Genomic DNA, 18498 nt, shown 5'->3' with positions numbered 1-18498 from the left:
TAGACATAAAGATTAATCAGTCTTTTGGCAAGTGATGTGGGTATGTTCGAATTTACTTTTACAACAATTGTTTAGAACACGTAAAACTGTGCAGTGTTATCACAACAATGAATTCGACAAATACAGTAACATCTATGATAACCAATTTAGTATTACACCTTACTTTTCTTGTGGTTAATTCATTTTAATGAAATAAAAGCATGTCATTAAACGCAACATTTATATAAATAGAACTTTACCCCATCCATGAACATGATTTTTCGATTCCCGTCTGACTGATTTACATCCACAGTGGAGTTAAAAACGACAGTTCCCATCATTCCACGCTCCTTCACATCGTCATCAAGCTGTTGTTGTTGTTGTCTGGAATGTAGCGCCCTCTAGTGGCAGAAAATCTTGCATATCGTTAGCCTCATAGCATAATTGCCTAAGTCATTTAAAAAAAAAAAAATGACGTAGGCAATTATGCTATGAGGCTGACGATATTGTACTTAAACGTAGTGTAGTGCAGCGCTTCTGGGTTGTACATTACACGCATCACACACATGACCAGCGTTGGCCAATAGTGAGCCTACGTGCTGACATACAACACAGAAGTGTTGTGCTGTTACACTATGTGAACTCACTCAGAGACCCACAGAGGAAAACATGAATGGTTGAATAAAGTTATTCAACTTTATGATTAAAAATTATTCTTTTCGCTTGATAAACTTAAGGTTGTGCCACTGTTGTCACTTGGACTATTTTAACAATGTCTTTGCTAACTTCTCTGGGCCGGCAGATATAAACTTAAAGGACAAGTTCGGTATTTTACACTTAAAGCCCTGTTTTCAGATTGTTTCTGATGAAATAGAACGGTTAAGTTTTAAATTTGGACACATGCTGCTGGCCCGAGAATTTTTGTTTTTTGGTTTCTGTGGTAGCGCCTCAACTAAAAAAAAAAAGATAAATTTGCAGCATCATTACTCCAGTCTTCAATATCACATGATCTTTCAGAAACAGTAAAATTATGATTTTCTGCTCAACTATATCAACTAATATTGGTGCTAATGATTAATAATGGATTAATAATTGAAAAACATTTATGAATGCTTAGTATTTTTGTGGAAACTGTGATACATTTTTATTCAGATTCTTTGCTGAATAGAAAGTAAAAAATAACAGCATTTATTTGAAATATACATTTTTTGTAGCAATATAAATGTCTTTACTGTCTCTGTTGATCCCTTGCTGAATAAAAGTATTTTTTTACCTACCCCAAACCTTTAAATGGCAGTGTATCAAAAAAAAAAAAAAAATATTAAGCAGCACAAATGGTTTCAACATTGATAATAATAATGAATGCATGTAAGAATGATTTCTGAAGGATCATACCGATGAGTGGAGTTGATGCTGAAAATTCAGCTTTGCCATCATAGAAATATATTACTTTTAAAACATTAAAACAGTTATTTTAAATTGTAATACTATTTCACAAAATTACTGTTTTACTGTAACTTTGATCAAATAAATACCGCCTTGGTGAGCAGTAAAGACTTCTTTCAGAAACATTAAAAAATCTTAATGTTTCCAGACATTTGACCGGTACTGTATTTATTTACATTTAATTTTGCAAACAATTATTATATATATTTTTATATTTATTACTCAAAATTATTGTTATAATTTAATGACCACCAGGAACAGTAGCCTACATGTAAAAGTGAGGTAAAAACCGCACCGTAATGCTTGTAATATTGTCCCTGAATTTGTACGGTAAAGATGTGGTAAGCACAGCTGGCATTTAGTTTTTACCGCAAATTTACAAACAATTTTACATTTATAGTGCTCATGTTACAAACAACAACATTTAAAACATGTCACACAACCCACACAATCTTGCACTTATCTTTATTTGTCAAATGCAAGCTGTAATTAAGTTAAATTTCATAATGGCCTTCTTAACGGGCAATATCTCCAAAGTTTCAGTGTGTAGGTCCAGGCGGTCCCTCTTCAAGCAGCTCCGCCCCGCAGTCGAGGATACAGCGAAGAGACTGAGACGTGCTGAGAGAGACAGCGCGCTGTGGAGGCAGGACCGATCGTCTTTAGGTAGGAAACAGATAAAATGTCATTTCACACTCGTGAGAGCGACTGTCTGTAAGGAGCAGCAAGTTGTTCGCGCGCAGAAGCGACATTTAAAGCGCCACACCGTCAACTTTGCGCGTGATGCGGCGCGTGTGGGTTCAGCATCGCGTCTGTGAGCGCGCCACGAGTCCGCGACCGAGATAACTTTCACATGGCAGTTCGACACTGAAGTGTTGGCTACTTTTTACTCTCAGTGACTGGTGACAAAGAAGACCGACTCGGTCAGGTGGCTTAAGAGAAGAGGCTCACGGACCACGCGCATGTGTGGAGTATCAGCAGGGTTTTAGAGCGCGCACGTTCGCCTGAATGGATGCTAACTATCTGGCCACTTTTTACGAGTCTGAAAAAAAGTTATTTTATAGCCACTGGAAGAAAGAATGGATGTGAAAAGCAAGCGTTATTGTAGTTTGACAAGCAGTGCTTCTGAGATGGAAACATCTCAAGCTGTGGAGCTCGAGATGCTGGATGGATCCTCCGTGATAAGTTCTTTCACTGAGCTTTGACTTTACTTTTATTGCTTCACAGAAGAATGTGATGCTTTTGAATAAGACTCTCACACACATTCTTTAAACGCATCTATTATTAACCGAGCTTGTATTTTCTCCCTGTTAATTGACATTATGGACAAGAACTCTATTGCATATCAGATGGAGTTGACACTTTTCATGGTCGTCTTCCTGTTTTGGGTCACCGTGTGTGCGGATGACAGTAAGATCATTTCAGACCGGTATGCTGTGTACTGGAACAGCACGAATCCCAGGTAAGAAACACCACAGTGCATCACTACTGAAATGAGTGTGAGTCAAGTTTCAACTGCTATTGCAGAGTCATGGCTAGCAGGTTTTACTCGAGTTTTTCAAAACTACAGTCAGGCCAGAGTTGTTTGGAACTTTTCACTTTTGTGTATTTTTATTTTATTTTGACCTTTTATATGTACATATATATATATATATATATTATGTGTGTGTATGTATGTATATGTGTGCGTATGGGAACCTCTAGACCTAGAAAAAAAGGCTTTATATAAACAACCCTTATTCCAGTGTTCTAGTGTCCAACTTTTTATTTTGAATTTTCCCTAATTTGAAGAATAGAAATAGTTGCCAATGCAATATTCAAAACATTTAAACACTATGTTGGGCTCATCTTCTATCTAGATAAAAAAAAAATGTTTTTACTTGCACTATAAGCATATTTTTATTATAAGTTTTTTATTATTATTTACATTTATAATTGTATTTTATGTCAAATTCAGTGCCACAATATTGCTGTCATTACCATCATGTTGAACATTTAGGAAAACTATTTTTTTTTCCCTAAAAAAAGTTTATAATTGGTTATGTAAATATAAAGGCGGTATCTTTTTATAAATTAATTTGTGCTTTTCAACTTTACTCCCAAAAAAAAAAAAAAAAATCATTAACGTCACAGATTATTTCACTATCCTGAAATCCACTCGAAGGTTGCTCAGGCCATATACTCCGATCTTTATTGTAGGATGTGTGATGTATATTTTCATATCGATTAAACAATTTAGAAGTTGTCGAAAAAGCCTCCAATTAAAGAATCACCATATATTAATATTTTTTTAAATATGTTTTTCTTTGATCAGTTCTGATACAATTTAGGTGAAGTCATTTAAATCAGTCCTAAACATCAAGGGACACTCAGGGTCTTCCATTTGAGTTATTCATGTGCGATTTCACTCATAAAACCACCAAGATTTTAAAACGCACACAAATATGCCTCACTTGGGCACTGTTTTAACAACTCGTGTGTTCCATTTAAAAGTACTTATAGGGCTTCTCACAGAATCAGCCTCTCTGAGCATATTGTAACTTTATGGCCTCATTTATTGCACGCTTACTGTTTGACACTTGGTGTCTGTTATGAGTTACTGAGGGCTGTGTACGGTTACATTGTGTGCCGTTGGGGTGCGGGGTTGATTATCACCCAAAATATGTTAATAAATGCATAGTCTGATATCCTGTCAGCTTTTGAAGAGACTGTTTTGTTTACTATTCTTTGTGAATGTTTCTCAGGATGGATCAGTACTGTTCATTTCATATCACCATATGGTTTAAATAGTCTAAGATGAAGCCCCCCTCTCGGTACACCCCAGCACCCCTCATCAGACCGCTCTCAAAGGCTGTTTCTGGCAGAGGACAGGGCTTTGTGTAACCACACAGTCAAACTTATACATTACATGCCACAGTTTTAACCAATTAGAAGTCATTACTGAAAGGTCCACAGATGTTTGTTCTCTTCAGTTCTGTGAAGAATTTCTAAAGTTCTTTTTTGAGTTCTAGATTTGTAGTTTTTGCTGGGGATTGTTGCTTTTTGTCTTTTGCAAGAACGTTTGTATTGAACTGTTCTTTTTTTAAATGAAAAACGATAGCATGGAAGGAAGTTAACAAGGAAAAAGAGAAGATAATTTTATTTGCATATATCTTAATTTTGTCCAGTTCATCTTAAAGGAAAGAATGCAGAGTAGAGTGTATCATTTATTTAAAATGTTGTTTAAGAAAGAGACTGCACATAGTTTAAGAATTTAAAACGTTAGTGGGCTTGATTTTTGCATTACAAGTAAATGGTTTATATGTTATATAGAATAACTTACAGTAGTACATTAATACTATTATTTATATATTAGACCTCCCCCCAAAAAACAAAACAAAAACAATTTCATTCTCAAATCTAAAAGAAAAAACAATAATAAAAAAAAGTTTTCTGTCCCGCATTCCATGCGTCCATATATTCAAATAATTAAATCTCCGATTACAGCAGATTTTTCTCTATTTTTTCACCTGTAAGTTGTGTGTGTTTGTGTCTGCTGTGCTATGTCAGAGCAGTGAAATGTTTGTTCAGCTAAACTGAGATGGGTCTTCCCTCTCTCTCTCTCTGTGTGTGTGTGTGTGTGTGTGAGAGAGAGCGCTCAGGGAAAAGGCATCTCTATTATTAGGCTGCAGAGTTTTTAACCCGTACTATTGATTTTTACCGGTCAGCCAGTAAATCTATGAGATGTATCAGTTCTTCCAGGTTTGGGCGGTCAGAAACGCAGAGCAGATATGCATTGTAGCTCCATTGATTTGACTTGGTTGTTTGCAAACCTGGAAAACTGAAATTCGAGTTTGCGGGCTCATTCTGAGCTGTGGTTTTCTAGCACGCCACCATAAAAGCGAGCTGTGCCGTCTGGTGTGGTTTGAGTCAGGTCTCGACTGTTTGAGTCTGTTGTGTGGCTCAATTAGAAGTGTGAGACTGAAGTGACTTGTGCTAAATGACCCCAATCAGAGCATAAATAAATACACTGAAATACATTTCTGCTCTCTATGAGTTCAGCCCTGAGGTGTCGATTTAACCCTTGTGGCTTTACGGTGAGGTCGAGGAGACTGGTGACTCAATAAAGAGCATTTAGGGTGAAATGTGAGTTTTCACATAGGTACCGCATCATGCAGCACTTCGGGACCGTTTCAGAATGGAGCTGTTCAGGTCCGAAGAGTAATCTTTGTGATTACATTTTTGAGTGTAGCAGCTAAATAGTTAGTGAATGCTTGTGTGTGTATCAAGTTTAGTTTTTAAGCTATTTAGTAGGCACTCTTATCTGTACAGACTTAGAAAGAATACTTTAGTTTAATTTGTGAAGTGCTGAGAACTAAATGGCATGTCCAATTATTGATGTTTTGCTAAGCGTTGCAAAAACGTTTTATTTTTGTAGTTATACTTTTAGGTATTTTTTTCTATTGCTATCATTATTATTATTGAATAATAATTATTTATTTTAATTAATTAATGAAAGGAAATATTTTTATTGGATTTAGCTTTTCCCCGTACCAGTAAAATATGCAATGAATTGTTTCTTCATAACGAATAAAATGACACATAAAAATCTGATTTTTTTCCAATATAATACTATTAAATATCAATTCACTATAACAAGAACCCATTGTTCTGGTAGGGAATAATTTCTTTGTATGGTTTTATTTTACTTTCTCGCTCTTTGGCATAGTGTAATTGGTTCCTCAAGGTTATGAGGGATGCCTAGTGTCAGAGGACTTCTGTATGAGGGCAAGACACAGATATGACTGTCTGAATCCACATGGATTTTATTCTCTTAGGGTCATTAACCTCTATTGTGATTGGTATGCTTGAAATTAATGACTTCAAGCTTGACCTTGGATGCTCGTGTCAAACTTCAGCTCCTGTAGGTGGCATTGCACCACATTCTGCCCCAGTTTACGGATCTGTCCGCCATTTTGTGAACCCTCACACTTGCCTCTGGATTATGGTGCAAGACGAAGACAAAAAATGGAGTATGGGGTTAATTCAGTCATACTATGAGAACTAACCAGATTTTAATTTATTTTAATTTATTACTAAGAACTAATTTTCTTGAGGTTTATCACCATAGGGCAGCATTTTGAAACTATTAGTATATTATTGACAGTTATAATTTAGTTAGCATTTTCATGTTTATCTAGCATAGAGTGTTGAAAAAATGAATATGCTAAATATACTTTATTGCATTTATTGTAGTGACAAATTATCGTTTTGGTAAAACATCTGTTTTTCAGACATTTTGTTCAAGCTTTTGTGTTGTTCGCTTAAACACGTTTTCATAACACAGTTGTTTAGCAAAAAAGTGTGCTGATTTAAAAAAAATAATAATTTATCTCTCTATGGCAAGTCATATACATACCCAGTGCCCAGTTTATTGTGCCTGACATTAATTGATTTTTCTGTTTTAAGCAGCACTTAGAGTTCAGTCAGCTTCCACTTCTTTGTTTGTGCATTCTCTCCGTATGTGTTTATAATTCATTTCTGGGCAGCTGGAGGGTGGCAATTTACAGTCTGGTTTCATCTAGACAGAAATACCTCAAATTTCACAATGCATGACCGGGTGTTTCTTCTGCTAAGACTGACCTGCCGTCCTGAGGGTTGGGGGAACAATTTTGCCTCTTTGTAGGAAAACACTTTGAGAGAGAACCCATTCCAACCACCAAATTGCCGTCCATCCCGTGACTTATTGCAACTTTAGCATGAGATCGCCGTTTTGTTCGGTGGTTTAATCAAATTAACTCATCCATTAAAGTGTATAAATATAATCATTGTTTTTTTCCCAACGACCCCCGTCCATTAATACGCAGTTACTACAGTGAGGGAAAGCACTTAAACTGACAGCGCTCTGGGCACAGTGAATTCGTTAGTTTGGAAATCAGATTACAGTGGGAATGGCAGTCAGCTGTGTCCACTTGCTAAAACAACAGTGCATCTTTTAAGATGGGTGCATGGAGTCACGCAGCCTCACTGGTGCTTTGTTTCTATGAGATTACGAGCTACTTCTGTTGGAGGACTGTAGGAAGAAATTCAGTTACTGGGGTCTGTAGGTCAGCGGTTATTATAGCTATAATGCTTCCATTCTGTTATTGATGTTTACCGCTGGACTTCAGATTCATCTGCTAATGATTATCAATGACAGAATGTTTCATGAGACCTTTGTTCTCTAAATGCATGAACCAAAAAGGGAATTGAGCCCTTGTCGGCAGTGAATGATGCAAATGGTCTAACGCCATATTGCATCAAAAGGCTCCAACATGTAATTAAAGATTAAAGTTGCCGCATGGTTTCTACCTAAAACGACTGTATGAAATAAAACATTTCGCAATCAGTAATCTAGGTTCAAAGTTTCGTTGAACAAAATGACAACTCATCTGCTTATTTAATTTTCAGCATTAATCAAAGTTACATTACCTCAGGTTGGAATAAAACATCCCGCTGTGCCAGTCACTGAATGGTGGAAACGGTTGTGCTTCTCTAAATTTTACTGCAGGAGTAACATAACCCTCTCCGCCATTATCTGCACTGTCCTGCCCCCCCACCCTGCGACAAACTGACTGCTCATACCTGAACATTTGCACAGATGTGACATTCTTTGCAAACAACAACAACAAACAACTTTAGTGTACAGACAATATAGACATTCAAGGTTGGTGTTTATAAACGCATGTTTGTTTGAATTTTAAAGTGAAATATTTTAAGCTAGTTTCTATGTGTACGCCAGATATGTTTTGTTAAAAAAATACCGGCAGTGTTATTTTTGTATAATGTACAGTATAGGTCAAGCATTGCACTTTTTATTTTTTTTAAACATTGAATTATTTATTTTTAATTATTTTGTTGTAAGGCATACACATTTTTCTTTGTCTGCTTTCAAAAAGTTTGAAATCACTCTGTTTAAACCGTCACAAGTCTTTTATAGAAAGCAGCAGCCAAAATGCTTTCTGTGCAGGCGCTATGACAGTCAATTTTTACGCTTGTTCTCTGCGGTGGACACAAACCAGAATTCATTCTCAGGACCTTACAGGGCACCTTATCACCCCTTCGTCCTCACCTCTTTGTGTGGCAGTTTATTTTTGTCTGTTTTTATACCCAGCAACAGCCCCAATCACAGCGTCACCCTGCCTTCTGTATTACTCATAAATTTTAATGCCTGACCCACATTCACGTAGCACATTGGCAGTCACGTGCATCCTGGGAACTCAAACTTGGTTTGAGGTAGGTGCTTGTTCATGGGTGGATCTTCCCCTCAACGGAAGAGAAAACTGAAGATTTCAAAGCAGCATTGCATGCTGGCTTTGGTTTAAATAGCAAATCTGAGGACTAGGTGTTTGTTTAAATATCTTCTTGTCGTGCTTTTATCCAGGTGCTATTGGGTTCTCGGTCAAGTTAGCTCAGGACGCTCCTCTCTCTCAGGACCAAGGCCTTTCTCATTTAGTGTACAGTATTTATGAGACGCAGAGTGCCAGAAAGCCCTCCCTCAGATGGGGTTGTTTTTAAGCGAAGTGAGATCACCAAAACCACTTTCTCTTTCTTGTATTGTGGACCGAATGAGGTTTTCAGTTTGTTTTCTTAATTTTTTTCCTTAATATGAATTACGCTGATTTCATGTTATAATATATATATATATATATATATACACATCACATTTCTTGAAAAACTAATTTAAGGCACCAGGCATCACATTGTTTAATTTATTCACTGTCTTAATTCGGCTGGAACTGTAGTTTAGTTCTGTTGACCCACATACAGTCGGCTCATTATGTCCATCCACAAACTCCTCATTTCTCTCCTCAAGTGAGTTCAATTCGGAAATACACTCCGCTCTCTGCTAAGAAAGGGAGGGTGATTTTATGTCTCAAACCAAATTTGTGAAATTGCTTGTACATTTTTTTTTTTTTTCGGGAATCTTATATGATATAATACTTAAAATAAATGCCGCTACTCATCGGTGCTATAACTAATTTAATATATTCTCTGAAAAAAATTTAACGGCCAGTGCCGAATAATTTTTATTTTGACATGTTTATTCAGTATTAACATGGTCAAAGTACAGTGCACTTCCTGAGAAAAATAAAGATACAATCATCGGTCAAACGATCCTCAAAAACATTGTTACATGGGTTTTGCTTCATAAGTTTATCATAAGGTATTGGACGTATTCAGTCTGAATCGAACAGTGCCGTCTTCTGTACTATTCTGTGCCTTTTCCTGATTATTATTTAAAATTTTATTTTATTGTTGATAATGTTAAACTTTTTACATTTCCTCAAGTAATTCAGTTTTACTGCCGTAATAATTGCCAACAAGACAGAAAAAATGCTCATCGCTATAAAAAATGGAAACGCATGCTGCACTGAAATATAACACAGGTATTTATAAAATATTATTTTATTTTGTGTGGAATGCATGCGAGTTGGAAATTTAGCAGAATCCTCAATTATAATTCACACTATGAATATATAAAATACTCACAAAATAAATTATGTTTATAAATATTCACATTTATGGAGAGAGATTTTATGCGTTATTTATTTTTATTCTAAAATATGTTTCATATCATTTAATATTTTATGTACATTTAAAATCGCAAACAAGATCATTTGACATGAAAGTGCCCACTTACAAAGTGGCTCACAAATATATTTCTCAGTTAAGAGAAAGAAAAACATTACTTGAATATTTTACTAAATGATACATACAAATATAATACCACCTGGATCTTGGCAAAACTCGGAATGTCTCAGCGGTGTAAAGTTTTAGTAATTAAATTAAGTTTAGGAGGATTCCTGATGCCGGAGCCACCAGGTGACTTATATTTGATCTAAAAAACATTGTATTTATTTTGTTGTGCATGTGACTCCATCTCCCTAAAGCCGAATTAGTGCTGATGTGTTTAGTTGATTCACCTGTTTTCACTTTACAAATGTCTTCTTTTCACCAATGGGGTGAAAAGCCACTGAACACATGGTTCTGTCTTCAAGTGAGAGGGAGGAGCTGCCCACACATCTCAGTAGGCCTTGACCTTCAAATAACTCGACATTTCTAAAGGAAAAGAATAGGAAAGCATGTGAGAAGTGGAACATTGCCTCCTTAGTCATCTGGGAGTTTTCTCTCTTGAACTGCAGATACGTCAAACCTGTCATTCTTGCAGAACGAGAAAAGCCCTCTTATGTAGGGAATGTGTTGGCAGAACAGGGACTTGGGTTTGGGACCAATCCATGAGGGAAAATGGCCGACCCTTACCCTAAATATCTGCTGCACACCCACTGCCAGGGTTAGTGGGACAGTTTTTAAATGCATAGCTGTATCACCTCATGCTCTCCATGCACTGCAAACCATGCGGTTTGATAAACTCAGCCGGCATCTGCGGCTATGCTTACCACTGACATATCCTGCTCAGCGTTTACTTAGAAAAGCTGAATTAAGCAGTAAAAATAACATTAATTTTAACAAAACAACATGCACGTTACATACAGTTAAAATCCAATATTTATTCAACAAATAAAAATTTATTTTCTTTGGTTTTAAAAAAAAAATTAGTTTGTGATAGACTTGTGAATAAAAACATGGTACATAATAGTTTCTGTAGGTCTGAATCTTTTATTTCATGAAATTAACATTGATAATATTAGACGGGGAGTAACACGGCAATGTCAAATGTAGGAGACTGATGACGCTCAATAACTATGCGTTGTTGACTATGTAGATTCATAAAGATATTATGATATTGCTGAATTCCGGTTTAATCCCTTTGTTGGGGTAACTATATTTATAATTTAGACATTAATACATTCATTATATTACCTGTATATTGTTGTATTTTTGCAATGCGTTTGTGTGGTGTTACTTAATGTTTAAATTTGTTTACATTAAGCACAGAAATGCAGCCCAAATAAGAACACTGTTTTTTTTGGCATATTTTAATATTATTAGACCTTTCAAAATGTTGTGTAGTGGTTTTTGGTAGTTTTTGCTACTCATGAAGCAGTATAATTTTCAGAAGTGTCTTTTAGTGAAATTTTTTTGTTTTCTCATAGTCTTAGTCAGGAGCAGGCATGGACAAGAAGGTCGGTTTCTGTGCCCCTTTTTTCGACCCGACAATTACGCTTCCGACTGAAAAAACTGTGGAATTTTTGATGTCTTCTGATGAAAGGGTTCTGCGAGAGAGACTGTCGTTGAGATCTGCAGAAAGAATCGATTAATAATGACAAAACTATATCATAACTGTGTGAGCTTATTTGCCAACCAGATTTTAACAAGTTATTGTGGAGAATGGGGCTAGTCGTCAAGCTTTTTACTCCCGTGAATATATTTATTCAGAGTAGGTTTATTTTTGAAAGTTAATTTCTATACAGGCATAAACGGTCAACGGTATTGGCTTTTTAGGTTAAAATTGACCTTTGTTCAATAGTAGATTCTTTTCGGGTTTGCTGAGCTTGTAGTAAGTTGTAGTCTTTTTGTTGTTGTTGCACAATGCAAAGCTTTAAAAAAAGTAGTATGCACACAAATATTATAATATTTGACTTGAAACGTCTACAGATCCAAATTTAGGAAATGACCCACTCGACATCTGCCATATACTATACATGACTCTGTATATTATGCTGGGTAAAACACTGTAAAAATACACTTTCCTCCTCAAAGAGAGAACTTTCCTGATGTTCGTTACACCCGTATGTTTGTAACAGTGAAGATCAGTTAGTTTTCTCTGCTTGTTTTGTGAAAGTCAAAGAGACCGTAAAATACACAGAGAGAGAGAGAGAGAGAGAGAGCGGTTCGGCCTTTTTATGGTGCATGATGGGTAGGATGATTGAGCTGTGTGCGGGCGGGACTGCATATGCCCGAAACAGCTTCAAAAATGCCTCGGTTGCCTCCAAATGTAGGTTACTGTGACAGGCAAAGCAAAAAAAATAAAAATTCTCACAAGCCTGCAGTGGTACCTTTGGCCCATGTGTTATAATGTGATTCTTGGAAATACATACTTCGAGTTTTAATGTAACTCTTGAATTAGTTTGGTAAGAAAAAAATATGTTCTCCATGGAAAATTGTTAAATATTAAGATTTCTAAATTGCGTTGTGGTTTAAGCACAGGGGGCCAAGGCTGTAGTGCAAGGGACAATTGAATTTCAGTTATATATAGGCTACATACATATTTTTTATACACTATTGGAAATAAATTGCATTGGTTGATTCAGCTTCAGCAGGTCAGTGTGTTCAGTCCAGATTTGCGCTGAAAAGAAGCGTTGCATATAAACCCATTGACAGAAGCTAGAGAAGTACTTATCTTGCACATTTCCACGGCATATACTGTACGTTATTCTGCCATGAATTGGCTAATCCCGGCACAGGTGTGATCACGGATTGATGTCTCACCTTTTGCGCTGTGAACGAGCCAGCTGCTGATCAGGACACAGGAAGATTACCTGGGCAGTGTTGTGAGTTTAAACAGGATTAGCCATTTCAACTCAGGTGCTACGCTAACAGGATTATAGACTCACTTCACTGCACCATCCCAGCTTCCAGTTGTAGTCCAAAACAAAGGTATGTTTGACATTATTGTTGGCGACAAACATTTGGCCACACGCTTCGTGTTTGTTTTTTGATGATCAAATACTTTTTAGCATTCCAGTATAATATGCTAACTACAAGTAAGACATTCATAAGTTGATTCCCCTGAAAAGTGTAAACACTGTCTCTGATGTGCTATCAAAACAAATTCTGTTTGCAAACCCTGACCAGCCTGACATAGCAACAGTGGCTCACCCAATGGAGTTCTGTCTGTTATTTTGACCAATGAGAGACATGGGTAACTTGATTGAAAAACGTAGTTATTTTCTATAAATAAATGCTGTTTTTGGTGAGGCTAGTTGCACAAATCAGTCATACTTTAGCTTGAACATACCCCTGATTAAAATTATATTAGTTTTTAAATTAACTGGATATTACTGTTTATCGTTAGTGTGTTTGGACTGATTTTAGCGAATGAGATAGATTCTCAGCCCTGATCTGTTCACATAATGTTCTGGTTATGATTATTATCACATGCTTCATGTTCTGTGTGACAAGGGTTGATGACAACCCGCAGGACTTTGGTCTGTTCAAGGCCAAACAGAGAGAAAATCCCAAGAAGGATGTATTTTTAATCCAAGGATTTTGTCTTGAAAAGCCAAACTCCTCCAGAGGGCTTTGAGGTTCCTTCAGAATTCCACGGCTCCTCAGCCACGTCTCATGGGGGAGGAAAGAAACTGCATGTCTACTGATAAAGAAAGATTAGTGTTGGAAATTAATTATTGTGAAAATTATTTTATTTTCATATTTAAAGTCTTGAATGACATTCGTTCATGGAATATGTTGCACAAGCCAGTATTGGCTAAATATTGCAGTGGTTCTTTGATTATTAAAAAAAATAAGTCATTTTTTTGTTTGTTTTCTGATCAACCATTGTTACAAATCTGATATAGTTATAGTTATGGTCAGAATTATTGGCACCCCTGGTAAATATGATCAAAGATGGCTGTAAAAATAAATCTGCATTGTTTATCCATTTGATCTTTCATAAAAAATAAAATAAAAATAAAAATCTAACCTTTCATTGATGTAAAATAATCACATTATGAAATAAAAAAAATTCTCCAAAACACATTGGTCATAATTATTGGCACCCTTTTATTAAATAATTTTTGCAACCTCCTTTTACCAAGTTAAGTTTTCTCCTATAATGCCTGATGAGTTTGGAGAACACCTGACAAGAGGTCAGAGACCATTCCTCCATACAGAATCTCTCCAGATCCTTCAGATTCCCAGATCCATGCTGGTGCTTCTTCTCTTCTGTTCACCCTACTCATTTTCTGTAGGGTTCATGTCAGGGGACTGGGATGATCATGGCAGAAGCTTCATTTTGTGCTCTGTGACAGATTTTTTTGTTGATTTTGATGTTTGTTTTGGATCGTTGTCGTAATGGAAGATCCAAACACTACCATTATAAGATTTTTAGCAGAGGCTGTCAGGTTTTGATTTTTTTTTAAATGTTGGTATTTGCTAGAATCCATGATACCATGTATCTGAACAAGATGTCCAGGACCTCCTGCAAAACAAATTGGCCCACAACATTAAATATCCATCAGAATATTTTACCGTGGGCATGGGGTACTTTTTATCCCTGTTTGCACCAAACTCATCTGGTGGCAGTGCAGTAGGTGTATAGACAATAGACAATATAGACACATCTTAATTCCTAATTATTGCCCTGATGGTGGAAATGGGAATTTTCAATGTTAAGGGTTAGACAACAACGGTATGCTTAAAAAGGATGTAAATGTTTCAGAGACATTCTAGGGGTGCCAATAATTGTGGCCAAAGTGTTTGAGAAAAAAAAATATTCATAATGTCATTTCCCCCACTTTCGATTGTTTTGCTTAATTGAAATGAATGAAAGATTAAAAGATAAACAATGCAGATTTATTTTTTTACAGCTATCTTTGGTCATATTTACCAGGGGTGCCAATAATTCTGACCACAACTGTATGACTTGTGGCTACACTATTTTCATCATTGTTATGATTATTTAGCATTTGATACTATCATGATAGTAATGTACAAACGTTTGATATAAGTTTTTTTTTTTACACTAAAAAGTACACTATGGCCTATTCATCTCTTTTCTAAAGAGTTTAACCAAAGCACAGTGTAACGATATATTAATTTGATGTTTTTTCCCAATGCCAATGGGAATTATTCTGATTTTTTTAGTACTAAAACATCCCTGATCCAGATCTCACAGACGGCATCTCTAAATCATGTGTCTGACAGGTAAAGGGCACTTAACAGGGCAAGCTGGAATTCATCAAAGCAACCGTTTTAATGGTAGGCCATTCCTCGATTCTCTTTGTGTCTTTTCCAACCATTTTTGAATATCAAGCCACTTGAGTGCTCAGTTACTTTATTGATATTTTCAGAAGCAGAATGCCAGCCCCTGTTACCTCCAATATCAATATTAAATCGAAAACTCAATGCAGCGGTGAGTAGATGAACCGTTGAATTTGGGTGGTAGATTTCCATATGATACTAAAGGAGATATTACAAAATTAATTACAGACATGCAGATACGGCCGGATTTATGCATAGGCAGTCTCGGCATGTGCCTTTGCTTAAAGGTCCAGGGGGGGGGGGGGCCCTATTACAATAAAAAAAAAAATCATTATTATTTCACTCTAATGCTAAAATTTCTGTAAGACAGTTACTTTACAAAGTAATAAAAATTGAAATATCATTGCTGTCAGGTAGAAAACTCGTATCTCCATATTTCAACATTTTAAAAAAAATTCTACAAATCATTGGCTACTATTACCTGTTATGCTGTCTGTGGGTTTTGCAAATATTTAACAAATTAAAAGCCTGTGACTAAAGATCGTAACTCCATTGGCCCCTCAAACTGTCAGTAAAACCTTATAACTTTACCCGCCTCAATATTAAATGCTTTACAAACAAGCAGAAACTATCCAAAAATGATGTGTAGCACTTCAAAGGTAAGTTTGAATAAGTGCAGCTTTCTTTCTTTCTTTACTAAAACACTATATATAAAGGCTAAAGGTGTATGTTTCTTTTTTTTTTTTGCGGAGAAGAATGTTTAGTCTTGCATTTGTCATCGAGTCATAGTCAATGGGGTCTTAAATAGCCTGTAAATAACATGAGATTGTGACCAAATAACAGAAAAAAATGAAGCACCCACATAGCTACAGCTACAATAAACTTTATAACCTGTAAGTTGATGTGGATGTAAGTTGCCTCAGTGTCAGTAGGAAGTTTCTTTATGTTTTTGATCAGGGAAAAATGGTTAGTGTTTTGTTTTATGCGGTGCTCTGTTAGGGATGTGGTATCACTGTAGATGATACAAATAGGATTAATAATTGACTAGAAAGGCTGGTTCGGTTATTGGCCTTAATATTCACTTGAGGTCATTGTGGAAAAGAGAACGAGGGCAAAATTAAAAATAATTCTGTGTTTCAAAGGTCATCCACTACACTGTATCTTTAGTGGACTTAAAAGCTCATTCAGTGGACGATTAGTAATGCTTCAGTGTTCCATAGAGCGATTTAGAAGGTATTTTATTCCTACTGCAGTTAGTTTTTTTTAATGAAGTTAAAGTTGTTGTTTTTAATGTTTATTTGTCTATTTGTGGTTGTCTATGTGCAATGGTGGCAAATGCGTTTCCCCTTACAGGGATTAATACCGTTTTATTATCTAATCTAATCTAATGAGGCCATTCTAAGAACAGAAAAAAACATGAAATTCGCCGGTCAAAAACTTTGGAACTTAATCTGAGCAAACATTTATTTGTCCCATGTCATAATATGTAAATCCATAAATCAGGCCCTGCACAGAGATATGAATATTGAAACAAACTTTCTTAATTTTAAAGTGTGCCCTTTTCCACCGGTACTTTCCTCATTATCTGACTGAGTTTGTAATTTGAGATGTCTACTGTAAAATGTTGAGTATCATTAATAGTAACGATAATTCATTTTTAAATTCTGTAATCAATGCTGTATATTTTCAAATCATGCATTGATGCTTTGTTTCACTTTGCCTTCAAATTTAAACAGCAGCAGATTTTTGTCAGATACCAAAATTTGGTATCGGTGTATTTTAACAATACTGAGAAACAGTTGGAGTTGGTTTATTCAGTTCTTCATTAAACTTGCATGGAAATGTACAAAACTTCTGAACGTAACCTTTCCTCATCTGTAGTTTGACCCAGATAGTTAATTATGATGGAGAATTCTCTCCAACGCTGAGGGCAGTCACAAGGTCAAATGAACGATCCATTTCTATCCCTTTTCTTCCAGATGTTTGGAGTTCAGTGACAATGGCAACAATCACAGGAGATTCAGTGTCATTAACCTCTTATTCCATCACCATTAACCCTCCGGTGAAGAAAAAATCTAAACCAAACACATCAGTGAGACACATAATCTGTCTATATTGCTGTCAGTTCATAATGTCTTATTTTTAGGTCACACAGATGTGCTGTTTCATCATGGTGTGTGTGTGCGAGTGTGTGTGTTTGGAAAAATATTGTCAACACTGATAGCTCTATTCCTAAACCTAGCGAGCTGCCTTGTTTCATATGGCCTACATAGGCAAATGATTTGTTAGACAGCATCCTAACAAAGAATAAGTATATGCAGCACACACAAATGTTAAAATAAAATCGATAAATAGGGATGCGCCGATAATAAAATTCTGTCCAAAACTATTTATTATATGGCCGATAATCAGTAAATAGCAGATTATCACAATTCTACACTATTTTGTCACAAAACAAACAAACAAACAAACAAAAAAATATGTGCTTTTAAAGATCACATTTGAGTGTTAAATGCAAAGGTTCGACGATTCTGTATACTTTTTCAAAGAAAATCTCTTGATCAAAAGTACAATAGAACAGTAAAATTGTGAAATATTATTACAAATAAAATAATTGTTTTCTATTTTAATATCTTTTCAAATATAATTAATTACTGTGATTTCAAAGCCTGAACCATCTAATAAGGAATCATTCAAGCCTATTTTGTACTCAAGAAACCGTTTTTTTTTCTTTTTGGTATTGAATGATTATATATAACTATATAACTGCAGTCTATCTATAAAAAATTCACTGCATTCTGGTGAAGAACAATGCTCTCATTTTTGGAGGCAGCATGGGAGGCCTTAACTAGATTTTGGAAGAGCAATGTGTGTTGATGGCTCTGTTTCGGCTTCCTTACTGCATCATTAGATCATCTCTTTGTCCTGCGTCTGTTCCACATGTCTGGCTGTTCAGCGGCTCTGCATGTCAACACATCACGGTCAGCAGGATTAACCGGTTCCTCTCCATTAGAGAGCCTCCCACTCGGACACACTGAGAGTATGACATTTACCATTCCCGTATGCTGTAAAAAACATCGCTTAATACACTCCATTACCAAGCACTCTGGGAAAATGTCTTTTTACCTCATGTAACGGTAACAGACTTTCTTTTTTTTTTTCTCTCGAAAC

The 18498-nt window shown here is 35.9% G+C and overlaps 1 protein-coding gene across 1 annotated transcript in view; it reads left to right on the top strand.

The window, feature by feature from the left end:
* Positions 1-2017: 2017 nt before the first annotated feature.
* efna2b (ephrin-A2b) overlaps positions 2018-18498 on the top strand; it is a 146335-nt gene continuing 129854 nt past the window's right edge. Inside the window, exon 1 of the mRNA XM_079598476.1 lies at positions 2018-2884. Coding sequence (XP_079454602.1) covers positions 2745-2884 — 140 coding nt within the window. The 5' untranslated portion in view covers positions 2018-2744. The remainder of the gene's footprint in view (positions 2885-18498) is intronic.

The sequence above is a fragment of the Phoxinus phoxinus genome (genome assembly GCF_949152265.1).
Source record: "Phoxinus phoxinus genome assembly, chromosome: 22".
NCBI lineage: Eukaryota > Metazoa > Chordata > Actinopteri > Cypriniformes > Leuciscidae > Phoxinus > Phoxinus phoxinus.
The sequence above is the reverse complement of the archived record's forward strand: the minus strand, read 5'-3'. Positions and strand labels throughout refer to the sequence as shown.